This window comes from Pelophylax lessonae (genome assembly GCF_965119305.1).
Source record: "Pelophylax lessonae genome assembly, chromosome: 1".
Taxonomy (NCBI): domain Eukaryota; kingdom Metazoa; phylum Chordata; class Amphibia; order Anura; family Ranidae; genus Pelophylax; species Pelophylax lessonae.
Genome location: NC_138768.1, coordinates 272,739,754 through 272,765,829, shown reverse-complemented (window position 1 = coordinate 272,765,829; position 26,076 = coordinate 272,739,754). Strand labels below are relative to the sequence as shown.

Below are 26,076 nucleotides of genomic sequence, written 5' to 3'. Positions count from 1 at the left end.
ACTGTTCTTCAGACTTTAGGGGGGCCAGAGTGGCCAGTGGAAGTAGAATATGCCCCAGTGCCAGTGGAGTAAAAAAAAAAACTACATAGTGCCTATAGTCAATAGAAGGAAGAATAGTGCCATACCATTGATATTAGTTGGAGAAATAGTGCCAATTTTTTTATATCAGTGGGAGGAATTATGACCCATTGCTGGTGTCAGTAGGAGAAATAGTGTCTCATTACTGGTGTCAGTAGAAAGAAGAATGGTTCCCCACTGTTGGTGTTAGTGGAAGGAATAGTGCCCCATTGTTGTTGTTAGTGGGAGGAGTAGTGCCCGAGGGTCAGATAAAGGCAAGCAAAGGGCTGCATTGGCCAACAGGCTGCAGTTTGGAGACCACTGCAATAGGAGTTTCTGTTGTCTCTGCAGTTATCAATTAACCACTTGTCGCCAAATCATGTACCTGGTACGTCATTTGACTTGAAGTGGTTGTACTGAGGTGATGCCTGTCAGCTCTCTTGCAATAGAAACCGGAGAAGCTAACTAGCCACTCAGATGCTATTACAAGCTGCGGGAGGCATGTCTGCCAGCTAGTTGGAGACTCATACAAAGCCAGAATCGGCTTTGATCGGGTCTCCTCTATGGTATTCTGAAAACAACGACATGACATCAATTCCAGTTTACCACGATGTCAACGACGCCATTTTTCAAAAATGAAAAGTATTCTTTGTGTTATATGCTTCCAACTGCAAAGGAGGGACTTGGGTGTCTTATTGACCCCAGATCTCTCCATAAAAAGTACCAGTCACATGCCTATTGCTGTCACAAAGATGTTTACACTCCTTGTGACAGCAATAAAAGTGATTGAAAAAAAAATGAAAGCATCAGTGTAAAAATAAATAAAAAAAAAGTGTTAATTAAAAAAACAAAAAGTAAAGTGCCCCCATTCCCCTGTACTAGTGCACATAATCGAACGCATGCAACGGTTCTGTGCGCGCGCAAAACAGCTATCGTCCCACACATGTGAGGTAGCATCGTGAGCGACGGATCATGGGCAGTAATTCTAGCACCAGAATTCCTCTGTATATCTAAAAGTGTAACCTGTAAAGGCTTTAAAAGTGTTGCCTACGGTTAGTAAAATCTACGTTGTTTGTCGCCGTTGTTCGGGCGTGCTCAATTTTAAAGCATAACATGTTTGGTATCTATTTACTCGGCAGACATCATCTTTTATATTTATAAAAACAAAAAATTGGTGTATGTATTATGTTTTTTGCATTCAAATTTTAAAAAGTGTATTTTTTCCCCCAAAAAATTGGGTTTGAAAAAACGCTGCACAAATACCATGTGACAAAAAAAATTGCAAAACCCACCCATTTATTCTCTGGGGCCTCTGTTTTAAAAAAATGATAATGTTCGGGAGTCCAAGTCATTTTCTAGCAAAAAATACTGATTGTTACATGTGAACAAAAAGTGCCAGAAAATGCCTGGTCTTCAGGTGGTCAGAAAAGGGGCACTGCCAGTACATTTTCCAAGTTGTGGGGGGTTGACAACCCTGGACCAAGCCCAGGTCACAGCACCCACAGATACCAGACCTAATCATCCATTCACAGAGAACAGTTAGGCAATAATGTGGTGCATATCAAATAAACTACAGAAACAAATATTTTCAGGTTAATTATTATCTGTTTCACCGTCTCAGAAAATCAAGCGTTAAATTCTCTATCCAGTAGCTCCACCTTGGCAGGTAACAATCCTTTCCTCCCTAACAATAGCGGAACTATTCATGGGGCGGAACCTTCTAGCACTGCTATTGTTTCTATTGCGCTTATAGGGGCAAACAAGGAAATCAGATGCGCTGTCGGCATTCCGTTTCCTGTTCGCGGTGCATTGTGGGGCAGGCGGGACGCCATTAGATCGTAGAACAGAAGCCACGCGAGGAAGTGAGTATTGTAGTGGTCGGTAGCTGGCATTGGGATATCAGGGACCCCACAAATAGGTGTGTATGTACGCTGCCTGGGGTTACAGAGCTGCTGGAGCTCCCGAATGACTGAAGACACAATGGGGTAGCGGCACGTCCCGCTATGAATGGGTTGGTGTAGTAGGAAGCAGGCCGGGCTGTGTTTTTGGTGTGGTGAGTTCCATGTGCTTCTTCAGTGAAAGGAGGGTGCCGTACCTATGGAACCGCTGGACGATGTAGGACCGGGCTTAGATTACAGGGGGAGTGGGTGATGTAGGACTGGGCTGAGATCACAGGGGGAGCGGGTGATGTAGGACCGGGCTGAGATTACAGGGGGGAGCGGGTGATGTAGGACGGGGCTGAGATCACAGGGGGAGCGGGTGATGTAGGACAGGGCTGAGATTACATGGGGGGAGCGGGTGATGTAGGACAGGGCTGAGATTACATGGGGGGAGCGGGTGATGTAGGACAGGGCTGAGATCACAGGGGGGGAGCGGGTGATGTAGGACAGGGCTGACATTACATGGGGGGAGCGGGTGATGTAGGATCGGGCTGAGATCACAGGGGGGGGGGGGGAGCGGGCGATGTAGGATCGGGCTGAGATCACAGGGGGGGAGCGGGTGATGTAGGACAGGGCTGAGATTACATGGGGGGAGCGGGTGATGTAGGACTGGGCTGAGATCACAGGGGGGAGTGGGTGATGTAGGATCGGGCTGAGATCACAGGGGGGGAGCGGGTGATGTAGGACAGGGCTGAGATTACATGGGGGGGGGAGCGGGTGATGTAGGACTGGGCTGAGATCACAGGGGGAGCGGGTGATGTAGGACTGGGCTGAGATCACAGGGGGGAGCGGGTGATGTAGGACGGGGCTGAGATCACAGGGGGAGCGGGTGATGTAGGACAGGGCTGAGATCACAGGGGGGGAGCGGGTGATGTAGGACAGGGCTGAGATCACAGGGGGGGAGCGGGTGATGTAGGACGGGGCTGAGATCACAGGGGGGGAGCGGGTGATGTAGGACGGGGCTGAGATCACAGGGGGGGAGCGGGTGATGTAGGACAGGGCTGAGATCACAGGGGGGGAGCGGGTGATGTAGGACGGGGCTGAGATCACAGGGGGGGAGCGGGTGATGTAGGACGGGGCTGAAATCACAGGGGGAGCGGGTGATGTAGGACGGGGCTGAGATCACAGGGGGAGCGGGTGATGTAGGACAGGGCTGAGATCACAGGGGGGGAGCGGGTGATGTAGGACGGGGCTGAGATCACAGGGGGGGAGCGGGTGATGTAGGACTGGGCTGAGATCACAGGGGGGGGGGGGAGCGGGTGATGTAGGACCGGGCTGAGATCACAGGGGGGGAGCGGGTGATGTAGGACAGGGCTGAGATTACATGGGGGGAGCGGGTGATGTAGGACAGGGCTGAGATTACATGGGGGGAGCGGGTGATGTAGGACAGGGCTGAGATCACAGGGGGGGAGCGGGTGATGTAGGACAGGGCTGAGATCACAGGGGGGGAGCGGGTGATGTAGGACGGGGCTGAGATCACAGGGGGGGAGCGGGTGATGTAGGACGGGGCTGAGATCACAGGGGGGGAGCGGGTGATGTAGGACAGGGCTGAGATCACAGGGGGGGAGCGGGTGATGTAGGACGGGGCTGAGATCACAGGGGGGGAGCGGGTGATGTAGGACGGGGCTGAAATCACAGGGGGAGCGGGTGATGTAGGACGGGGCTGAGATCACAGGGGGAGCGGGTGATGTAGGACAGGGCTGAGATCACAGGGGGGGAGCGGGTGATGTAGGACGGGGCTGAGATCACAGGGGGGGAGCGGGTGATGTAGGACTGGGCTGAGATCACAGGGGGGGGGGGGGAGCGGGTGATGTAGGACCGGGCTGAGATCACAGGGGGGGAGCGGGTGATGTAGGACAGGGCTGAGATTACATGGGGGGAGCGGGTGATGTAGGACAGGGCTGAGATTACATGGGGGGAGCGGGTGATGTAGGACAGGGCTGAGATCACAGGGGGGGAGCGGGTGATGTAGGACAGGGCTGAGATTACATGGGGGGGAGCGGGTGATGTAGGACAGGGCTGACATTACATGGGGGGAGCGGGTGATGTAGGATCGGGCTGAGATCACAGGGGGGGGGGGGGGAGCGGGCGATGTAGGATCGGGCTGAGATCACAGGGGGGGAGCGGGTGATGTAGGACAGGGCTGAGATTACATGGGGGGAGCGGGTGATGTAGGACTGGGCTGAGATCACAGGGGGGAGTGGGTGATGTAGGATCGGGCTGAGATCACAGGGGGGGAGCGGGTGATGTAGGACAGGGCTGAGATTACATGGGGGGGGGAGCGGGTGATGTAGGACTGGGCTGAGATCACAGGGGGAGCGGGTGATGTAGGACTGGGCTGAAATCACAGGGGGAGCGGGTGATGTAGGACAGGGCTGAGATCACAGGGGGAGCGGGTGATGTAGGACAGGGCTGAGATCACAGGGGGGGAGCGGGTGATGTAGGACGGGGCTGAGATCACAGGGGGGGAGCGGGTGATGTAGGACTGGGCTGAGATCACAGGGGGGGGGGGAGCGGGTGATGTAGGACCGGGCTGAGATCACAGGGGGGGAGCGGGTGATGTAGGACAGGGCTGAGATTACATGGGGGGAGCGGGTGATGTAGGACAGGGCTGAGATTACATGGGGGGAGCGGGTGATGTAGGACAGGGCTGAGATCACAGGGGGGGAGCGGGTGATGTAGGACAGGGCTGAGATTACATGGGGGGGAGCGGGTGATGTAGGACAGGGCTGACATTACATGGGGGGAGCGGGTGATGTAGGATCGGGCTGAGATCACAGGGGGGGGGGGGGGGAGCGGGCGATGTAGGATCGGGCTGAGATCACAGGGGGGGAGCGGGTGATGTAGGACAGGGCTGAGATTACATGGGGGGAGCGGGTGATGTAGGACTGGGCTGAGATCACAGGGGGGAGTGGGTGATGTAGGATCGGGCTGAGATCACAGGGGGGGAGCGGGTGATGTAGGACAGGGCTGAGATTACATGGGGGGGGGAGCGGGTGATGTAGGACTGGGCTGAGATCACAGGGGGAGCGGGTGATGTAGGACTGGGCTGAGATCACAGGGGGGAGCGGGTGATGTAGGACGGGGCTGAGATCACAGGGGGAGCGGGTGATGTAGGACAGGGCTGAGATCACAGGGGGGGAGCGGGTGATGTAGGACAGGGCTGAGATCACAGGGGGGGAGCGGGTGATGTAGGACAGGGCTGAGATCACAGGGGGGGAGCGGGTGATGTAGGACGGGGCTGAGATCACAGGGGGGGAGCGGGTGATGTAGGACGGGGCTGAGATCACAGGGGGGGAGCGGGTGATGTAGGACAGGGCTGAGATCACAGGGGGGGAGCGGGTGATGTAGGACGGGGCTGAGATCACAGGGGGGGAGCGGGTGATGTAGGACGGGGCTGAAATCACAGGGGGAGCGGGTGATGTAGGACGGGGCTGAGATCACAGGGGGAGCGGGTGATGTAGGACAGGGCTGAGATCACAGGGGGGGAGCGGGTGATGTAGGACGGGGCTGAGATCACAGGGGGGGAGCGGGTGATGTAGGACTGGGCTGAGATCACAGGGGGGGGGGGGGAGCGGGTGATGTAGGACCGGGCTGAGATCACAGGGGGGGAGCGGGTGATGTAGGACAGGGCTGAGATTACATGGGGGGAGCGGGTGATGTAGGACAGGGCTGAGATTACATGGGGGGAGCGGGTGATGTAGGACAGGGCTGAGATCACAGGGGGGGAGCGGGTGATGTAGGACAGGGCTGAGATTACATGGGGGGAGCGGGTGATGTAGGACTGGGCTGAGATCACAGGGGGGAGTGGGTGATGTAGGATCGGGCTGAGATCACAGGGGGGGAGCGGGTGATGTAGGACAGGGCTGAGATTACATGGGGGGGGGAGCGGGTGATGTAGGACTGGGCTGAGATCACAGGGGGAGCGGGTGATGTAGGACTGGGCTGAGATCACAGGGGGGAGCGGGTGATGTAGGACTGGGCTGAGATCACAGGGGGGGGGGGGAGCGGGTGATGTAGGACCGGGCTGAGATCACAGGGGGGGAGCGGGTGATGTAGGACAGGGCTGAGATTACATGGGGGGAGCGGGTGATGTAGGACAGGGCTGAGATTACATGGGGGGAGCGGGTGATGTAGGACAGGGCTGAGATCACAGGGGGGGAGCGGGTGATGTAGGACAGGGCTGAGATCACAGGGGGGGAGCGGGTGATGTAGGACGGGGCTGAGATCACAGGGGGGGAGCGGGTGATGTAGGACGGGGCTGAGATCACAGGGGGGGAGCGGGTGATGTAGGACAGGGCTGAGATCACAGGGGGGGAGCGGGTGATGTAGGACGGGGCTGAGATCACAGGGGGGGAGCGGGTGATGTAGGACGGGGCTGAAATCACAGGGGGAGCGGGTGATGTAGGACGGGGCTGAGATCACAGGGGGAGCGGGTGATGTAGGACAGGGCTGAGATCACAGGGGGGGAGCGGGTGATGTAGGACGGGGCTGAGATCACAGGGGGGGAGCGGGTGATGTAGGACTGGGCTGAGATCACAGGGGGGGGGGGGGAGCGGGTGATGTAGGACCGGGCTGAGATCACAGGGGGGGAGCGGGTGATGTAGGACAGGGCTGAGATTACATGGGGGGAGCGGGTGATGTAGGACAGGGCTGAGATTACATGGGGGGAGCGGGTGATGTAGGACAGGGCTGAGATCACAGGGGGGGAGCGGGTGATGTAGGACAGGGCTGAGATTACATGGGGGGGAGCGGGTGATGTAGGACAGGGCTGACATTACATGGGGGGAGCGGGTGATGTAGGATCGGGCTGAGATCACAGGGGGGGGGGGGGGAGCGGGCGATGTAGGATCGGGCTGAGATCACAGGGGGGGAGCGGGTGATGTAGGACAGGGCTGAGATTACATGGGGGGAGCGGGTGATGTAGGACTGGGCTGAGATCACAGGGGGGAGTGGGTGATGTAGGATCGGGCTGAGATCACAGGGGGGGAGCGGGTGATGTAGGACAGGGCTGAGATTACATGGGGGGGGGAGCGGGTGATGTAGGACTGGGCTGAGATCACAGGGGGAGCGGGTGATGTAGGACTGGGCTGAAATCACAGGGGGAGCGGGTGATGTAGGACAGGGCTGAGATCACAGGGGGAGCGGGTGATGTAGGACAGGGCTGAGATCACAGGGGGGGAGCGGGTGATGTAGGACGGGGCTGAGATCACAGGGGGGGAGCGGGTGATGTAGGACTGGGCTGAGATCACAGGGGGGGGGGGAGCGGGTGATGTAGGACCGGGCTGAGATCACAGGGGGGGAGCGGGTGATGTAGGACAGGGCTGAGATTACATGGGGGGAGCGGGTGATGTAGGACAGGGCTGAGATTACATGGGGGGAGCGGGTGATGTAGGACAGGGCTGAGATCACAGGGGGGGAGCGGGTGATGTAGGACAGGGCTGAGATTACATGGGGGGGAGCGGGTGATGTAGGACAGGGCTGACATTACATGGGGGGAGCGGGTGATGTAGGATCGGGCTGAGATCACAGGGGGGGGGGGGGGGAGCGGGCGATGTAGGATCGGGCTGAGATCACAGGGGGGGAGCGGGTGATGTAGGACAGGGCTGAGATTACATGGGGGGAGCGGGTGATGTAGGACTGGGCTGAGATCACAGGGGGGAGTGGGTGATGTAGGATCGGGCTGAGATCACAGGGGGGGAGCGGGTGATGTAGGACAGGGCTGAGATTACATGGGGGGGGGAGCGGGTGATGTAGGACTGGGCTGAGATCACAGGGGGAGCGGGTGATGTAGGACTGGGCTGAGATCACAGGGGGGAGCGGGTGATGTAGGACGGGGCTGAGATCACAGGGGGAGCGGGTGATGTAGGACAGGGCTGAGATCACAGGGGGGGAGCGGGTGATGTAGGACAGGGCTGAGATCACAGGGGGGGAGCGGGTGATGTAGGACGGGGCTGAGATCACAGGGGGGGAGCGGGTGATGTAGGACGGGGCTGAGATCACAGGGGGGGAGCGGGTGATGTAGGACAGGGCTGAGATCACAGGGGGGGAGCGGGTGATGTAGGACGGGGCTGAGATCACAGGGGGGGAGCGGGTGATGTAGGACGGGGCTGAAATCACAGGGGGAGCGGGTGATGTAGGACGGGGCTGAGATCACAGGGGGAGCGGGTGATGTAGGACAGGGCTGAGATCACAGGGGGGGAGCGGGTGATGTAGGACGGGGCTGAGATCACAGGGGGGGAGCGGGTGATGTAGGACTGGGCTGAGATCACAGGGGGGGGGGGGGGAGCGGGTGATGTAGGACCGGGCTGAGATCACAGGGGGGGAGCGGGTGATGTAGGACAGGGCTGAGATTACATGGGGGGAGCGGGTGATGTAGGACAGGGCTGAGATTACATGGGGGGAGCGGGTGATGTAGGACAGGGCTGAGATCACAGGGGGGGAGCGGGTGATGTAGGACAGGGCTGAGATTACATGGGGGGGAGCGGGTGATGTAGGACAGGGCTGACATTACATGGGGGGAGCGGGTGATGTAGGATCGGGCTGAGATCACAGGGGGGGGGGGGGAGCGGGCGATGTAGGATCGGGCTGAGATCACAGGGGGGGAGCGGGTGATGTAGGACAGGGCTGAGATTACATGGGGGGAGCGGGTGATGTAGGACTGGGCTGAGATCACAGGGGGGAGTGGGTGATGTAGGATCGGGCTGAGATCACAGGGGGGGAGCGGGTGATGTAGGACAGGGCTGAGATTACATGGGGGGGGGAGCGGGTGATGTAGGACTGGGCTGAGACCACAGGGGGAGCGGGTGATGTAGGACTGGGCTGAGATCACAGGGGGGAGCGGGTGATGTAGGACGGGGCTGAGATCACAGGGGGGGAGCGGGTGATGTAGGACGGGGCTGAGATTACATGGGGGGAGTGGGTGATGTAGGACTGGGCTGAGATCACAGGGGGGAGTGGGTGATGTAGGATCGGGCTGAGATCACAGGGGGGGGGGGGGGCGGGTGATGTAGGACCGGGCTGAGATCACGGGGGGGGGGGGGGGAGCGGGTGATGTAGGACAGGGCTGAGATTACAAGGGGGGGGAGCGGGTGATGTAGGACAGGGCTGAGATTACATGGGGGGAGCGGGTGATGTAGGACGGGGCTGAGATTACATGGGGGGAGTGGGTGATGTAGGACAGGGCTGAGATTACATGGGGGGAGTGGGTGATGTAGGACCGGGCTGAGATTACATGGGGGGAGCGGGTGATGTAGGACAGGGCTGAGATTACATGGGGGGGGGGGGGGGGGAGAGCGGGTGATGTAGGACGGGGCTGAGATCACAGGGGGAGCGGGTGATGTAGGACGGGGCTGAGATCACAGGGGGAGCGGGTGATGTAGGACGGGGCTGAGATCACAGGGGGAGCGGGTGATGTAGGACGGGGCTGAAATCACAGGGGGAGCGGGTGATGTAGGACGGGGCTGAGATTACATGGGGGGAGCGGGTGATGTAGGACCGGGCTGAGATGGTGGGGTGAGTGGGTGATGGGCTGAGATCATAGGGGTAGTGGTGCAGGTCTCATTGATCTGCCTAAGGGTGGCCAATACAGTACAGCTACACAGCTTTGCCACTGTAAATGCTCTGGACACTATGCCAACCTGGGGCATAAAGACACAAGATGGGGGGAGAGCTGCTAGATTCAGGTCTGGCCACTGACCTGCGATACATAAGAGAAAAGATACACCTGTGCTCAAATCTCAAATAGCTTGTACATGCATTTAAACTATCAGATACCAAATGGGTGTGATCGCTTAGTAACACTACAAATTCTGGATGGGCCCTCTGCTATACTCTGTGTGAACTAAAAATCAATGTTTTTCATTGCATAGTTTGCTCGAAAGGGTGTGTAGAGGGTCCATCCAGAATTTGCAGTGTTGTATGTGGCCACACCCCTTTAGCACCTGATGGTTTAAATACACGTACAAGCTATTGGGATTTGAGCACTGGTATATTTTTTTTCTGTCATGCAGTACAGCTCTCTCGTTGCTCTGCTTAGGGGTCATTGGGGTTGCCACCTCCTCCCTTTCAGCCAGGACACAAATTACCTAGGTACTGTGGCTGATTAAGGTAGTAATTAAACTCCTTGCCTTATATTAGTCTCAGAACCTGTGTAAATAATGTGTCCTTGTTTAAAGAGATGAGGTGGCAACCCTTGTGTGGTTAACACACGTTGCTGGGCCCACGGGTGGCCGTACACGTGCCAAAACTTTCTGGCTAGGTTCAGTTGTGAGATGCAGGAATATCTGAAAATTTGAAGTACGTACATTTTGCAGGTGTTCGGTGCCATTATTATAAAAAAGTGCCTCTGCAGAGGTAAGCCTTTGACAGGGAAAGCTATAGCAATCAGCTGAGAAAATCCATCCTGGCTGACTGATTCTTCCTTCATGCAGGCTAGAATGTCATGGGAGGTCTATGAATATTCTCTGGTCTGGGGGTAAATGGGGAAGTGTTTACTGTTTCTGGGCACCTTTCCTGTATCCACTCAATTTATTTCTAGCAGAGGAGTTGCTTGCGGAATACAAAAACACATTTGGTATCAAAGTTTACAGCTTCTGTTGTGTAGGATTTTGAAATCGGCCCTAGGCGGTTCAAATCTTGGCAGGTTTAGCAGGGATTGGCCTAAATTCGAACCATGTATGGGTAAGCTGATTGTACCCAAGTTGATCGATCAACTTGGGTACCAGCAGTCTGTTGGCTTTTTCATGCAATTATTTCCAGCGGCTATCCTCCAGTCTCCCTGTGGAGAATATTGTTTCTCAGTACTGCATTAGTGTTTTCTTGCTGTCGTAGCCTGAGAGTACAACCATCATATTGCCTTTAGCAATACTTTTACGTAAAGTGCATTGGCATAACTGGGTGTAGTTATGGGAGCGTTGATTTTTATATTGTGAATATCTCATTAACTTGCTTTTCTTTGTCTTAGATTTCAATCCTCTATAGCCAAGATGTCCATCGGTGTTCCCATCAAGGTTCTCCATGAAGCAGAAGGGCATATTGTGACCTGTGAAACGAATACAGGCGAGGTGTACAGGGGGAAGCTCATTGAGGCGGAGGATAACATGAACTGCCAGGTGAATGCTATGTCATGTGTAGTAGTTGTATATGGTATTCTGTGTAGGAGGACCTGACAGTTATGTAGCTCCTATTGATTGTAATCCATTATGTGGGGGGGGGGGGGGGTCGTTTATCAAATCTGTTGCACAGCAACGCTAAACAGAAGTATCAAGGCAGATCAATCCTAATTGGGCAACTTCTTTCATAACTCTCTTCCTCAGTATCACAGCAATGCAATAAAACTTTCCCCTGATCATATTGTAATGGTGCATTACTTCTGAATAAATGTCTCAATCCTCTCTCCTCTCCACTGGTAAATCAGTCACAACTCACTGCCCAGAATGAGGTTCAGTAGCCTGATCTCGTCTCTGTTCCCTGATAATTTGCTGGACAAATGTCCCTCCTGTGTAGCGTTCCGTAAACTACTGTAATCCATCAGTATTCTTCTTGCGCTTGTCTGCTGGCAGCCTTACAGTGTAATTCTTATTTGTGTTGATGGGTAGTTAGATCTATTTGCAATATTATTATTTTTTTTTTTTTTTTTGCATTGCCTATTTTAACCTTATTCAGATCTATTGAAGAAACTTATTTTGGGAATCTCCTGCAGTTTCTTCACTTTTTGCAGCATTGTTTAGGTGTTCTCCCATCCAACAATACAAGTCTAATGCTTGAGCTACCTATTACCAGGTCCAGGCTTTGTTACAGGGAGGGTGTGGAACATGCCTATTGCTATGCAAATAGAATAATATTGGGCGGTACCAGGTAAAACTAAGGTTAGATGTTTATGGCAACAGCCATGTGACAAGTTTATGCTGCTCCTTCCACTCTGCTGTTGGTTTTTGTAGTGGGTGATTGTTTTTTGTTTTTCTAATCCACAATTCACTTTGAGAGGAAACCTTTTCGAACAGTGGTTTGCGCTTTTATATTTATATGAGCGGTTTGTTTTATAGTTTTAATTTTTATATATATATATATATATATATATATATATATATATCTCAGTAACCTGGTTGGGGTTAGCTTCAGAAATTGTTTTACACTTGGCTATGCATAGACCTGAACAAGTGTATCTGGTCACGCGCACACACAACTCTGATTCACAATGGGGAGGGTGTTTGCCAAAACTGGTGCAGCAGTGCATAGTAACCAATCTGCTTGTAGTTTGAACTTGTTAAATTAAGCTATGTTAAGCTTGTTAAATAAATCTTAGAAGCTGGTTACTATGCACAGCTGCACCATGTTCTGTGTGCACCAGTTTTAGTCACCCCCCCTTCGCACTATGTACAGTTAGTGTACAACCTGCTTTTTTTTTTTTTTTTTTTTTTTTTTTAACCTTTGCATGACTGTTTTATGCAAGCTTTTACCAAGTGCACAGGGCTATAGATGAACAAAGATAGTGCCATACAAGCAAAGTGCCTAGGCTACTCGGCTCAAAGGTGAAGAGGGTGTGAGGCGTTAGGCTCCATTCACACACTGACATATCGGATCGCGGGCAGAATCTCCAAGTTTCTGCACGAGATCCTGAATCATTGCAAATTACGGGACACCTGTGCGATTCCTGTGACTTGCAATGACAGCCCAAATGCGGCCGACTTTGCTGTGGTTATCGTCTGGCTAATCGCGGTAAAATTGCACAAACGGAATAGCAGGACGCCTGTTGCGCAAATATAAGTACAAGTGATAGCCGATCGGTGCACCTCCTACCTGTACTATCGGCCTCAATACTGACAAAATAGCTGGATCTGGGATCGCAAAAAATTACGGGCCAATCCCTTTTTTTTTTTTTTTTTTTTTTCTACGTCGCAGCAGAACCTGTCATTTGTCCGCTTCACGTGTGTCGAATGCTAGAATCAACATGGTGCGAGCCAAAGAGTTCTACTGCTACATTTTATTTATTTAAAGAAGTTTGCTTTAGGCTCCTTTCACATGGCCGCTCCGTGTGTCCGCAAATCATCCAATCCGTTTGCGGACATAATGTAAGTGAATGGCACTGCAGGTGTCAGCGGAATACCATCCGCTGACACCCGATTTTCCTCCTGTCAGTTCTGTTCCGTTTTTAGGAACGGAACAGAACCCTATTTTTCCATCCGTGTAAAAAACGGAAAGGAAGGAAAATCGGATGTCAGCGGTGTCATCCGCTGACATCCGCAGTGCCATAGACATACATTATGTCCGCATATCATCCGCAAACGGATGGGATGATATGCGGGCACACGGAGCGGATGACAGAAATGTCATCCGCTCCGTGGGAAAAAAAAAAAAAGTCCCGCAGCGGACCTTTCACACGGAGCGGCCGTGTGAAAGGAGCCTTACATTAGATTTTTGAATTGAATGCCCAATTTTTTTTTAAATAAAGAATTCAATACATTACATACATCTGTTATGTTTAGTTAGTAAAGTCTGGTGCCTTTAGTCTCTAAGGAAGGTATACATTTTATTATTCAACAATAGTATCGGTTCGGTATCGGGACTGAAAAAGTTGGATCGGTGCACCCCTAAGTCCAGGCGACAATCACTGCAAAATCGTGCTGCGTTTGGGGTGCCTTGCAAGTCACGGGCATCGCTCAATTTGCAATTCGGGATTGCAGGCAGAATTGCTGCAATTCTGCCCACTATCCGATATGCCAGTATGTGAACGGAGCCTTAAGATGCTATTGTTGCATGTTAACACAATGCAATTTATTGTATGAATAGCTACATTTTTAAATAGCCGTCTGTATTGACAGGCATTTTAAATTAAAACACCCCTTCTAACAGCCTTTATTTTCTTAGTAAGATGAAAAGTTACTGGTATGGTCAAGCCACTTGTCACACACTTTCATATATTAGGGCATTTTTCTGTGTTCGCATGGTAATTGCTTATACTTTTAATTATAATGGTTGCTCAAATATACAGGCAGTGAATACAAGTTCTGTTGGTGTTAAAACCAAAACCAAAAATGAGATATATTGCAGCTTACCCATCGTGTGGCTGCGTAACTTTGCTTCCCCCCCCCCCCCCCCCCTCCTTTTTACCTGGTGATCTGGCCAGTAACATACCTTCTGTATTGGGAGTGCCCCCACTTTATATGAAGGAGCAATAGACACCTTTGGACAGCAGCGTTGTGTGTGTGTGTGTGTGTGTGTGCGACAAACACTTTTAATTTGTGCTACATTAGGCTTAGTGCTGTTATGTTTGTATGAAATAGCATTTTACTATAATCAAATCTCTTCTTAATGAATATTATGCACTAGTATGCAGTTGTCACCCTTGTATAAAATAGTTTTGTGTTTTTTTTTTTTTTTTTTGTTTTTGTTACAATATTTTTTTTTGGAGGTATGGAGTCCACAATCTAATTTATAAGGAGAAAATAATTTTGGTTTAGTGAGTACAAACTGAATGTTGACCACTAGGTGGCGTATTGTCATTGTGTTTAGTGCAAATACAAAGTGTCAGAATACATTTCTGACTATATTTTAATGTATTGCATAATATTTCTTGGCTTCTATTGCTGGTGCTAGAACCCAGCTTACATATGATATTCATGTGACGCGCATTTTCCAAGGCAAACGTTCTTTTGCCCTTCTAAGCAAACAAAAGGACCAGTTACGAGGAGGAGTTGTACACTGGGTGTCTGTAGTCATCTGCGGGATTTAAAGTAGCACCAAAGGCTCTGCATCTTTTTACCTAAATGCATTAATGGCATTAAATTAAATGCCCAATTGTCTCAACCCTTACCTGCTCTCCTTGTGACTGCCACCAGGTCTTCTGTGATCTAAAACAATTGTACGGTTTATTTTTTATAACCGTATGCAATAGTGGAAAGCATGGGCTACAGTAGGGTTTCCTGAGCTCTTGTCGCTTTACTGCTTCTATCCGAAAATATTTCTATTAGGGTTGCTCCAATACACTGGGCACAAATTGCACCGCAGAAAATCGCGTGCAGTTTGAACAATTCCACCACCGTTTGTGTGTATAGAAAGGGAAAAGCGCCATCTAGTGGGCAGTTGATAAAAATGTTAGAACTTGCATTAATACATATCGGGTCAAATGCAGAATCTGCATAGGTGTCCCAGTCCTGCTGATAGAAAATCGCAGCCACTGTAGGAGACTTTCTGGGACCCCGTGGGTATAGAGCAGAAGTGATGTTGGCTTAAGGTGCACCCATGCACCCCCCAGCAAGCTGTGTGGGTTTTTTTTTTTATCAGATTTTGCATTTGACCAGATACGTATTAATGTGAGTTCTGACCTTTTTTTAATAAACTGGGAGCTTTTACTTTTTGCATACGTGCGAGGGGTGGGGGAAATCACATCACATTCCTGTTCAAATTGCATATGATTCTTTGCACCAATTTTATTTTGTATTGACACAAATTGCACCGCAAAGTATCAGTATTGGGAGCATTTTCACAAGTATGAGCGTTCATGAAAATGCTCAGTATCGGTACATCCCTAATTACTGTGTAACCTCTACCTCTCCAATAACAATAGGCCAAGTCCTGGTTGTTCTGTCTAGTTGACAGACCACAAACTTGCCAGCATTGCCAAACTACATTTTCTTCCTTTTCACTTGGATGCCAACATTCTGTCCTCAGGGCAGTGTACCTACTGGATGTTCTAACTAAAATAGCTTTAGAACTTGTCAAAACAGACACAACCGGCTGCTGGCTAAACCAACTGTGTGTGACACTAACCAGATAGGAGTATATTCTCCTGGAAACAAGCGGTACGTGAATAATCTGTATCCTGCTGTGTATCTACAACAGGGCTTGACAAATTTTCCTGAAATCTAGGAGCCAGTTTTTTTTTTTTTTCTTACAACCAAGCTTTATTAAAACGGATACTAAATTTACACATAAATACGACTAGAACCCCACTCTCCTATAGCGCAATTGGATGAAAACAGACTGTCTCTTTCCATCCAATGCCATCTGATCCGATCCACGGGATGGATAGAAAATAGAACCACCATCCGTCTGCTTTTGGCGGACAGGATCAGATGGCGGCAGATTACTGCTCCATAGAGGAGAATGAATGGTCCGATCAAGTCTGCCTGAAAAACTGACAGGTGGACCTGATCAGACAGCCCATGTGAAAGGGGCCTTCGGCTGTGGCATGGCGATGAGGAAAAAAAAGATTGTGTGTGTATATATAATATATATATTTTTTTTAATAATTGGAAAAAATATTTTTTTAATAATTAAAAAAGAGAAATATTATTTCGTTTTTACATTTAAAAAATTAAATTAATAACCACACTCCCTGTCAAAGGTAACTAACTGGACAGGGAGATGGTAATGCATTGTGAACAAACAGTGGAAACAGTAATTACAACAGTCATTACTCCCGGCCACCATAAGAGGGCGCCAGTTCCCCATTGGAAGCTTCTCATCTCAAGTAGGCCGAAAAGCTGGGGCCTCAATTTTCGGACGGCCCGGAAGTCCGTGCACTCCGTGCGCGGAAGTCCGTGCAAAAATGACAGGACACCTTCTGCAGGGCCCCCCAGGCGCCAGGTCGCTAATTCTAGTCGCAAATGCGACCTGGCGCCCGGGTTTTGTCGAGGCCTACAAGATGAAAGTAGGAAAAGCTAACCTTTAGCAATAATATAAAAAAATACAAAAATGTACCTCTATTGCTCTTGGCCGCCTTCAAAGCTTCACATTCCTGGGATGAAATGGGGACTATGGACTTTGGCAGTGGTGGTCAACTGAAAAGTTTTAGAGGGTCTCAAATATGGTCCCAACACCTCCAGAGGGCAGCACATCTTCGCACCTCAACACCCAAAATATTTGGTCCCGCCTCATTTTTTTTGATAGTGTTGGACGCAATAACCCCCCAGCATTCATATCGATGGATACAATAATCGCTCCCAGCATTGGTGTCAGTGAATGCAAAATTAGCCCCCAACACTGTCGATGCTGTTAACTTTGGACGCTGGTAGTGGAAATTTAACGCAACCTCGCAGAAACCATACTAACAGAATTTTGTTGTGAAGATATAACACACCAGAAAAGTAGTAGCCTACAAAGACACTATTTCGTGATTGACATTTTTCATGAACTCCATTGATGCCATAGTGTCTCTGTAGGGAACTTGTTTTCTGGTGTTACTATATCTTCACACCAAAATTCTGTTTGTACTGTGGGAGTTTCTCAACAATACTATCTTTCAGTGTTGGCGGTGGAACTCTCTGGTATCCGCACTGTGCGTAGAGCACTGCGTCTACTGCTTGTTTCACACAGAAGTGAGGGGGGGAAAGTGAGAGCTTACAAGGAGTCGGAGAAATAAAACCATTTTATGAAAAATAGATTGCAGGGAGATTAAATAGTGGATGTGTATGGAGTATTTTTGGAGAATAAATTAAAGTAGCCTTAGTTTTAAGCTTTGGCCGGTCGTCTTAATCACATTAACCATAACTCACCAAATGCTTTGTTTCAGATGTCAAACATCACTGTAACCTACAGGGACGGCAGAGTTGCACAGCTTGAACAGGTCTACATTCGAGGAAGTAAAATCCGTTTCCTGATACTTCCAGACATGTTAAAAAATGCCCCAATGTTGAAGAGCATGAAAAATAAAAATCAGGGTTCAGGTGCTGGAAGGGGGAAAGCTGCTATTCTCAAAGCTCAAGGTAAGCATAGCCTCCCAGATGAATTTAAAAATGCGGACATTCAGCAAGCCTGTTGTCCTTCCCTTCAAGGTTCCACAAGCATGGTCAAAAAAGGAATTTGTTGTGCTCTCATATTTCTTTATTACCCCTTCAGCTCCGAAGGTTTACCAGGCCATTTTTTGCGCCATAAACAAACACTTTTGAAGAGGAAGACTTTTTTTTTTTTTTTTTTTGAGGCAGACAAATCTGAACCAAAGTCACACTTTTTGGGGACCAGTGACACCAATACAGTGATCAGTGTGAACAAAAAATGCACTGTTACTGTATAAATGACACTGAAAGGGAAGGGTTAACACCAGGGGCAATCAAGGGGTAAGTGTGCTCCTAAGGTGTGCTTTCTAACTGGGGGGAGTGAATGCACTGGAGGAAGAGAGAACTGTTTCAGCTTAACTGAAGCACAAGATCTCTTGTACTCCCTGACAGAACAGGAGGCTGCCTTGTTTACATAGGCAGACAGTCATTCTGTCATTCTTCCCTACGACTGGCGGATCCAATCGCAGTGGGAGCGGCGCTCATGTGGCGAGCCTGCCTCCATCACCTGCACAAAATTACGTACTTGTATGTGATTTTGCACAGCCAGACCGCCCTGCTGCAGTTTATATGCAATGGGTCATCTTGAGCTGATTAAAATAACTGTATAAATCGGGGGTGCTCAACGTTTTTGAAGAGTGAGGGCCACTTAAAGCGGAGTTCCAGCCTTTTCTGTGTTTTAATAAGTCAGCAGCTACAAAAAGTGTAGCTGCTGACTTTTGGTAAACACACACTCGCCTGTCCAGCGATGCGGCCGCTCGAAGCCTCGATCCTCTCCCCCTGGTCTCGGCACCGGCGTCACTGGTGTGGGCACCCGGCTGTGACAGTTTGGGGCTTTACAGCCGGGTACACACGTTTGCGCACACGTCTTGATTGGCCGGCAATCTTCTGGGGCCTCTGACATGTCCCAGAAGATTGGAGGGAGGGGGAGAGGAGAACTTCCGTTTAGGGCGGCGCTCCAAGCGGAAGTGGGAGCAGGTACCTGTCAAAACTAGATACCTGCTCCCCAAAAAAGACATGCCAAATGTGGCATGTCGGTTTATTACTACCTAAAACGGAAGTTCCGCTTTAAGTGCTTTGGTAACCGGTAGGAGGCCACAATCCACTATTGAGGGTTTTAGTGACCCCCCCCCCCCCCCAAAAAAAAAAAACTGCATCCCTACTATCCTGAGCCCCCTATAAGGCTGCATTAACACTTGGTGCGCTCCGACTTTCCTGTGGGTTAGCTGCGATTTGCCATAAGCTACTAATACATCTTCTGGGTGTGGTGCACTTTCTGAAAGTGCACCGAAACCCACAGGATAGAATAGTCTATGGCTCAATGCAGCTAACCTGCAAAAAAGCTGCAAATCGGTATGAAAACAGCCTAATTCCCCCCCCCCCCCCCATCATATTAGTGCTAAACTGTCTATTAAAAGTGCAGTGTATGTGACGTTGAATGCCCTGACCTGTTAGAGGGCTCTTGGGAAAAGTCAAAGTAAAAATTGAATTGGTGCCTTTTATTTAGAAGCAAGCTTTAATTTTAAACTTTGCTAGCTAGCAGGCCCAAATACCGGAGCCTATTGTGTTTTTTCGTCGATTGCTGGTTATAAATTGAGTTGCTTGCAATTTTACATCAAAGCAATCCAATGTCTTTCTAGGGTAAGGGTCAAGAATGTAATCATGCCATATATGAATGCTTACAAATTTTGTGCCTGAGTAACCATGCATATACCATAGATCCCAGTATGCATACACCTTCATATTTTCCTGTTTTTCTTAATATCAGGTTCACTTTGAAAATCAAATGTATGAAATGACATCTAATTAGTGTTTGATTTTATTTTTCAGTGGCTGCAAGAGGGAGAGGACGTGGAATGGGACGAGGAAATATCTTTCAAAAACGACGATAATTGTTTGTGTTTTTTAATTGTTTCAGGTTATGTAACTAGTCTGCTTTTTTTTTGTTTTTTTTTTTTATTTGTTTAATAAACCTGTTTCTAATGGTGTCCAACTGTTCTTTTATTTCTCTAAATGTTAGAATTTAATTTGCGGCTAGCGTCCATCACTAGGTGGACTAGTGTCTCCCATAACTTTCTTTTGACTTTTTTCACATTTGTAAAGTGAGGCTGTACTTTGCCTGCACAAGGCAAGCACAAAATGACAGCTGTGCTTAATAAAAGGCGCTCTCTACTCAGAAGTACTGGAGACTATAGAACAGGCAACTAGCATTCTCAGGAACCATTCTAAATTGCATTATATCCCAAATGTTACTCTGTGTTGCATTATAAAGAAGAATGGAACTTCACAAAATTATAGAAACCCACATTTTAGTAGGATAAAAGGGGTACAATTTCAGTCATTTTAATACTGCAAGTAAATAAAACTACTAAGTGCTGCTGGATTAGCATGCATGAGTTCTAATGTACACTAAAGTTCTTTTATTGTGGGTTGAGCTGTTTTGTATGTCTGCTTGACTTGTCTTTCATAGCAAATTGAAGGGAAGAGGAAATGTAACACTGCTGCTAATGGTTCTGCTAGCCTTCTGAAACCATTTATTCATGTTGCCTTATAGTTTATGGCACAATAACTGGGACCTTTGTGCAAAATAACTCCGTTTCCCTTTTTTCTTTTGGGTATTGCCAGGAAAAAAAACATTGAGATATCAGCCAGACCTGTCAAAGAAATGGGAAGAAAATTCAGATAAGAGTTAAGCTGCTCATGTTTCTTTCACATAATGCATGCTTTTATTGCAGACGTAATCCTGTTCAGTGTACCAAGTTTTTTTAATTGATTCTGACGCCAGTACCTGTCTAGCTATTTGTATTGGCCATGACATGAACCTATTGAATAATAGCACTGTTTTGTGGCGATCATTTTTATACTTGAAGAAACTCTCTATATAGAGACATTCTGACTTTTAGGGTCAGATACACATGGATAATAACGTTCACTGCTGACAGGAAAAGTGAATAACCTTGACCATCTTGTTACAATTACATGTGACAAGTGGGTGGCTGGCGAGTGTACATGTTGTCCCTGAAGTTGGTGTTGAAAGCAGAAAAGATGGGCAAGTGTAATGATTTGAGGGACCGGGTCCAAATTATAATGGCTAGAAGTCTGGGTTACCACTTTATTGGTGGAAGAAGGGTGGTGTGTGTGTGTATATATGTATGTGTGTGTGTGTGTGTGTGTGTGTGTGTATATGTATATATATATATATATATCACACACCACACACACAATGTATGTGTCTATTTTTTAAATACTATTTTCACATTTATCTCATGAGAAAAAAATTTTAATAGAGGAAAATACCACTTTGTGAATGCAACCCAGTGTCTATATTGTAGAAGAAAGTGTGGTAGTAAAGACTCCCAGAGGAACTACACTGCCTTACTCAACTCTGCAACTTCCTAGCAAAAAGGCAGGAAGTAATGATGCCATCTCTAAAGGTTTTCAGCCAGGTTCAGGTTTGTAAATGGCCTACACCTATAGCAAGGACATTGGTCAAAGCTGCACATTTCTTTACTTGTGTAGGCAGCTTTTTTTTTTTTTTTTTTTGGATAAGGGTGAACTAACCCTTAAAACAAACTTTACCCTTTTTTACTTGCAGATCTGAGGTCCTGCTTTCAGTCCCCATCCTACATATACCCTTTGGAATTACCTTATTCTCTGTGTGGGTTTCCCCTGGGGCCATGTGTACTACCAGTATGTTTTTTTGGTTGCAGGAGTAAATGACCAGCTTTATTTCTCTATAGCCAGCAGTCCACAATCTCTTCCAAACCTTTCTGAAAGCAGGGCAATAGTCGCAGCTGGTGCATTTGGTCACTTAAAGTGATATTAAAGGCTTTCTTTCAAAAAAAAAATTCATACCTGTTGTGTAGAGTGGTTTTGCACAGAGCAGACAAGATCCTCCTCTTCTCGGCTCCCTCGCTAGCACTTTTGTCCCCTGCCTAGTTTCCCCATAGCAAGCAGCTTGCAGTGGGGGAACCCCAAGCAGGCCTGTTCCCAAGCTCTCTGTCTATTCACACAGCTATGGCTCAACCCTACCCCCTCTCCTCATTGGTTCACTGGCTGTAATTGGTGGGAGCGGAGGCTCTCTTGCACATCATTGGATTGAGATGAGGCTCAGGCAAGTATTTGGTGGGTGGCTGCTGCACAATTTCATCATGCATAGAATGTATAAAAAACCTTGAGCCCTTAGAACAACTTTAAAGGATAGTAAATTTTTACTGCGAAGTTCCAGAAATCTAAACAACTGTAAACCTCCTTCTACCCCATATGGATTGCAAAATTTTTTTATGCATGAGGTTGGATTGAAGTAATCAGATTGTGCCAGTAACTCCAATCATCCTCTGACCATAAACAGCCTAAAATGCAATTTCAGACATCAACGGAAAGCATTCAGTGAGCCACTGGTGCTATCCAGTAATGACAGCGGTTGTGTTAATGTTACAAGTTAACTCATTTGACTTAAACTAAGTTCTGCAGATAAAATAGCTGTCTGTACAGTTATTACAAAGTACTTTTATAGCATATACTTTACTCTCTCTGCTCCCAAGTAGGTTTAAATTTGGTGACTGAAGAAGTACTTCTTGTTATGCCTTAACCACTTGCTGAGCAGGCCATAGCCAAATGATAGCTACAGCATGGTCAGCTTATTCTGTAGGGGGTGTACAATGAAGTGTCCATTCTAGCTGGGTTCACTGTTCCCGATACATCACAGATCATGTTAAGCTTTTATAACCTCCAATCCCAGTGGACGCCTTCTTAGGGGGAAACGTGTTGGTGGAGAAGCTGCGCTGTCACTTCTCGCGGTCCGTGCTGCAGAGCGGCCGCGATCATCTGTAACCATTTACTCGCTCATCTTATCGTCTGTTCATGTAAGTGTTCTACCTTTTTTGCATTAAACTTATCATTGAAAATGCACTATTGCCTTCTCCTTACTTTCCTGTGGGGACTATCACCGTGAATGACCCATAGAGGAAGTTTTTATCCATACTGATACGGAGCCGCAGTAGGACTGTTCAGAGGGAGACAACTTGGATATCAGAGATACTGGTGGTTGCTGGCAGTGGCAAGATTTCCCATACCTGACCTGTAACCATCTGGGTCCAGCTGCTGATCGGCGATGCGCAAGGGCTGCTGTGATGTATCTCATGGGATGAAATCTCACATTACACAGGTGTCCTGAGCTGTACTGGATGTATTGGATTGAGTCCGTGCTCTGCCCCGCCTCCTCTCAGTGAGGTCTACGGGATATAATGCTTTCAGTCCTCGCTCACAGAGGAGGCGGAGCACAGACTCACTCCAATACATCTGAGTACAGCTCAGGACTCCTGTGTAATAATGCAAGATTTCATCCCATGAGATACATCCAAGCAGCCCTTGCGAATCGCCGAATGATGTGATCGGCGGCCAGACCCGGAAGTGAGGAGAGGATGAATAAAGAAGAAAATAAGGTATTTCCTAGCAAGAAAAAAAAAAAAATGTTTCCATTGGTAAAAGTAGTTTTAAAGGGGATTACATACATCTATGTAGTCCAAGTTATTAAAATGGGTGGAACTCCACTTTAATGCTGCTGCCAGGCTCTTCCACCTTACAAAACCGCTCAGTGTCTGCTACCCCTCTCTGCCAATTATTTCATTGGCTGCCACTCACCCAATTAATTAAAAATACTAACAACGTAGCCATCCACAACTCTGCCTCCAGCTACATCTCTAAACTAGTCTCAAAATACCAATGAAATTGCCCTCTTTGTTCCTCCCAAGACCTCCTGTTCTCTAGTTCCTTGGCACCTCCAGGACTTCTCCCATGCCTCCCCTATCCTTTGGAATTCCCTACCCCAATCTGTCTATCTCCAACTCTATTCACTTTTAGACAAACCCTCAAAACCTTTCTCTCCAGAGAAGCCTATCCTGCCTCCACCTAACTACTGTACTTTAATTTTCAAAATCTATGGGGGGTGAATCTTATTAAATTCTGATTTCTCTATCATTCATTGACAGACGCAGCTCCATATTCTTCTTGACTTTCGGGTTATGCTGCCCCCTACAGGAGTAGGACACTAGGCAGGAAAAGACTTTACCATGCCTATGGGGCAGTCCCTGCAGGCATACACCCACACACTCTGCTATAGCTCAGTTTATTTCTGCCTAGTTTAGGAGTAGTGCCTAGTTCCCGGCTGGGACTTTGGTCTTAGCTTGTTCTTATAATATTTTTTTTTTTTTTCGTAGGGAACCTCCCGCGATCATCAGGGAAACTGAGAGAAGACCGGCCTGCTAATGTAAACAAAGCAGGCGGATCTTCTCTCAGACAGGCAGGGACAGATCAGCAGTTTCAGCTAGGCTGAAACTGCGATCTATCTGTGCCTGTCACAGAACCCCCCCTAGTTGCAGGGAGCGATTTGTCTGCGGTTAGCCAGCAATCTGTCTTCTCTGCGGACTTGGGTCTGATGGTGTCAACCTTCGAGGCGGTTCCATTTGCTCAGTTCTACACAATATCCTTACAAATGGAGATTCATGTCAAATGGAATAAAGATCCACAATCTTTGGACACTATGATTCGGTTGAGTCACAACACAGACTGCTCTACTATGGTGGCTTCACTTGTTAGCACTACGCCAGGGCAAGTCCTTCCTCCCCACTGTATTGGACTGTGGTAACCACAGGCGCCAGCCTGTCCGGCCGGGGTGAAGTGCTGGGGAGGGGAAGCTGTGTGTCCAGCAGGCCCGGACTGGGACAAAAAATAGGCCCGGGCATTTTGGACTGAGCAGCCCGCGAGGGGGGCGTGGCGTTCGTCGGGATGGTTGATGACAGAATTTAATGTTCCAGGATGTGTGGATTCGATTACGGTACCTTTTTTAGTTAAATCTGACAGACTGGGTCCAATTTAGATCAGAGCTGCCATATGATGCTGTTTTTTTTTTTGTCTTACTTTAAATCCTGTTTTGATGGTTGAGTCCTAAAAATAGTATGAAGCAGCACAAGATGAGGGTTACTCTAATCAAGGGATAGACAACCTTTTTGGGCACAGTGTGCCGAAAAATGTTTTCAAAGAAACTGGGAGTGCCAGATACATAAAAAGCAACTGTCAACTTCATATAAAGTAACTGCTGTAAACCGCTTGAATAATAGTAAGAAATCAAGTGAGCTTTGCACCTTCACAAATCAGATCACCCCAATTCCTGCACTATGACACCTCAGATCACCCCAATTCCTGCACCTTCACACCTCAGATCACCCCCCAATTCCTGCACCTTCCAACCTCAGATCACCCCCCAATTCCTGCACCTTCACAAATCAGATCACCCCAATTCCTGCACCTTCCCACCTCAGATCACCCCAATTCCTGCACCTTCCCACCTCAGATCACCCCAATTCCTGCACTTTCACACCTCAGATCACCCCAATTCTTGCACTATCACACCTCAGATCACCCCAATTCTTGCACTATCACACCTCAGATCAGCCCAATTCTTGCACCTTCACACCTCAGATCACCCCAATTCCTGCACTATCACACCTCAGATTAGTCCCAATTCCTGCACTATCACACCTCAGATCACCTGGCAGGCTGGCACTGGCAGCAAATATTTTATTCAAATCAGGATTTCTTCTGCAAATAGGCTGGCATCAGAGTCAGACAATTACCAAAACCAATGTCATCAGACACATGATCAAAAAATTAGGAAAAATAAGGCAAATAGGCTGGCAGTGGCATCAGATCAGAAAATTAACAAAAACCAATCTCAGACACATGACATGACCAATTCAGATCAGGCTTTCTTCTGCAAATAGGCTGACCTGGCACTGGCAGGCATAGTACTATGCCTGGCTGCCAGTACCAGGCCAGCCTATTTGCTAAAGAAATCCTGATTTGAATTAAATTGTTGCTGCCAGTGCCAGCCTATTTGCAGAAGAAATCCTGATTTCTTTGAATAAAATTGTTGCTGCCAGTGCCAGCCCAGCCTATCTGCAAAAGAAATCCCTAAGTAGAAGTCACTCCTCTCTCCAGTCCTCCACTTACCTTGGGTGTGCTGTGCTGTGAGGTGTGGCTGCAGAGTGTTCCCGCTGGACATAGTACAGGAGATGGTCAGAGACTGCAAACATGATACACGAGATGGTCAGAGACTACGGACCTGATACAAGAGATGGTCAGAGACTACAGACATGATACAGAAGATAGTCAGAGTCTGCAGACATGATACAGCAGATGGTCAGAGACTGATGACATGATGCAGCAGATGGTCAGAGACTGAGGACATGATGCAGCAGATGGTCAGAGACTGAGGACATGATGCAGCAGATGGTCAGAGACTG

The 26,076-nt window shown here is 48.7% G+C and overlaps 1 protein-coding gene across 2 annotated transcripts; it reads left to right on the top strand.

Moving 5' to 3' along the window:
- The first annotated feature begins 1,815 nt into the window (after positions 1–1,815).
- Positions 1,816–19,688, top strand: SNRPD3 (small nuclear ribonucleoprotein D3 polypeptide). Of its 2 annotated transcripts, none has more exons than XM_082263162.1 (4): positions 1,816–1,919; positions 10,963–11,110; positions 17,512–17,704; positions 19,604–19,688. In XM_082263162.1, exons 2-4 carry the CDS (start codon positions 10,985–10,987, stop codon positions 19,663–19,665), a joined length of 381 nt encoding a protein of 126 aa, XP_082119288.1. In that variant the 5' UTR covers positions 1,816–1,919; positions 10,963–10,984; the 3' UTR covers positions 19,666–19,688. The 2 variants fall into 2 exon arrangements, with proteins under 2 accessions (XP_082119288.1, XP_082119289.1); XM_082263163.1 differs by having other exon boundaries at positions 1,864–1,975.
- Positions 19,689–26,076: the final 6,388 nt, after the last annotated feature.

What these genes read in the sequence shown, in the direction of transcription:
- SNRPD3 (XM_082263162.1), top strand. Translation starts at nt 10,985, where the DNA reads ATGTCCATCGGTGTTCCCATCAAGGTTCTCCATGAAGCAGAAGGGCAT. An exon ending in AGGATAACATGAACTGCCAG is followed by an intron (nt 11,111 to 17,511) that starts GTGAATGCTATG and finishes GCTTTGTTTCAG; the next exon opens with ATGTCAAACATCACTGTAAC. An exon ending in TGCTATTCTCAAAGCTCAAG is followed by an intron (nt 17,705 to 19,603) that starts GTAAGCATAGCC and finishes TTTATTTTTCAG; the next exon opens with TGGCTGCAAGAGGGAGAGGA.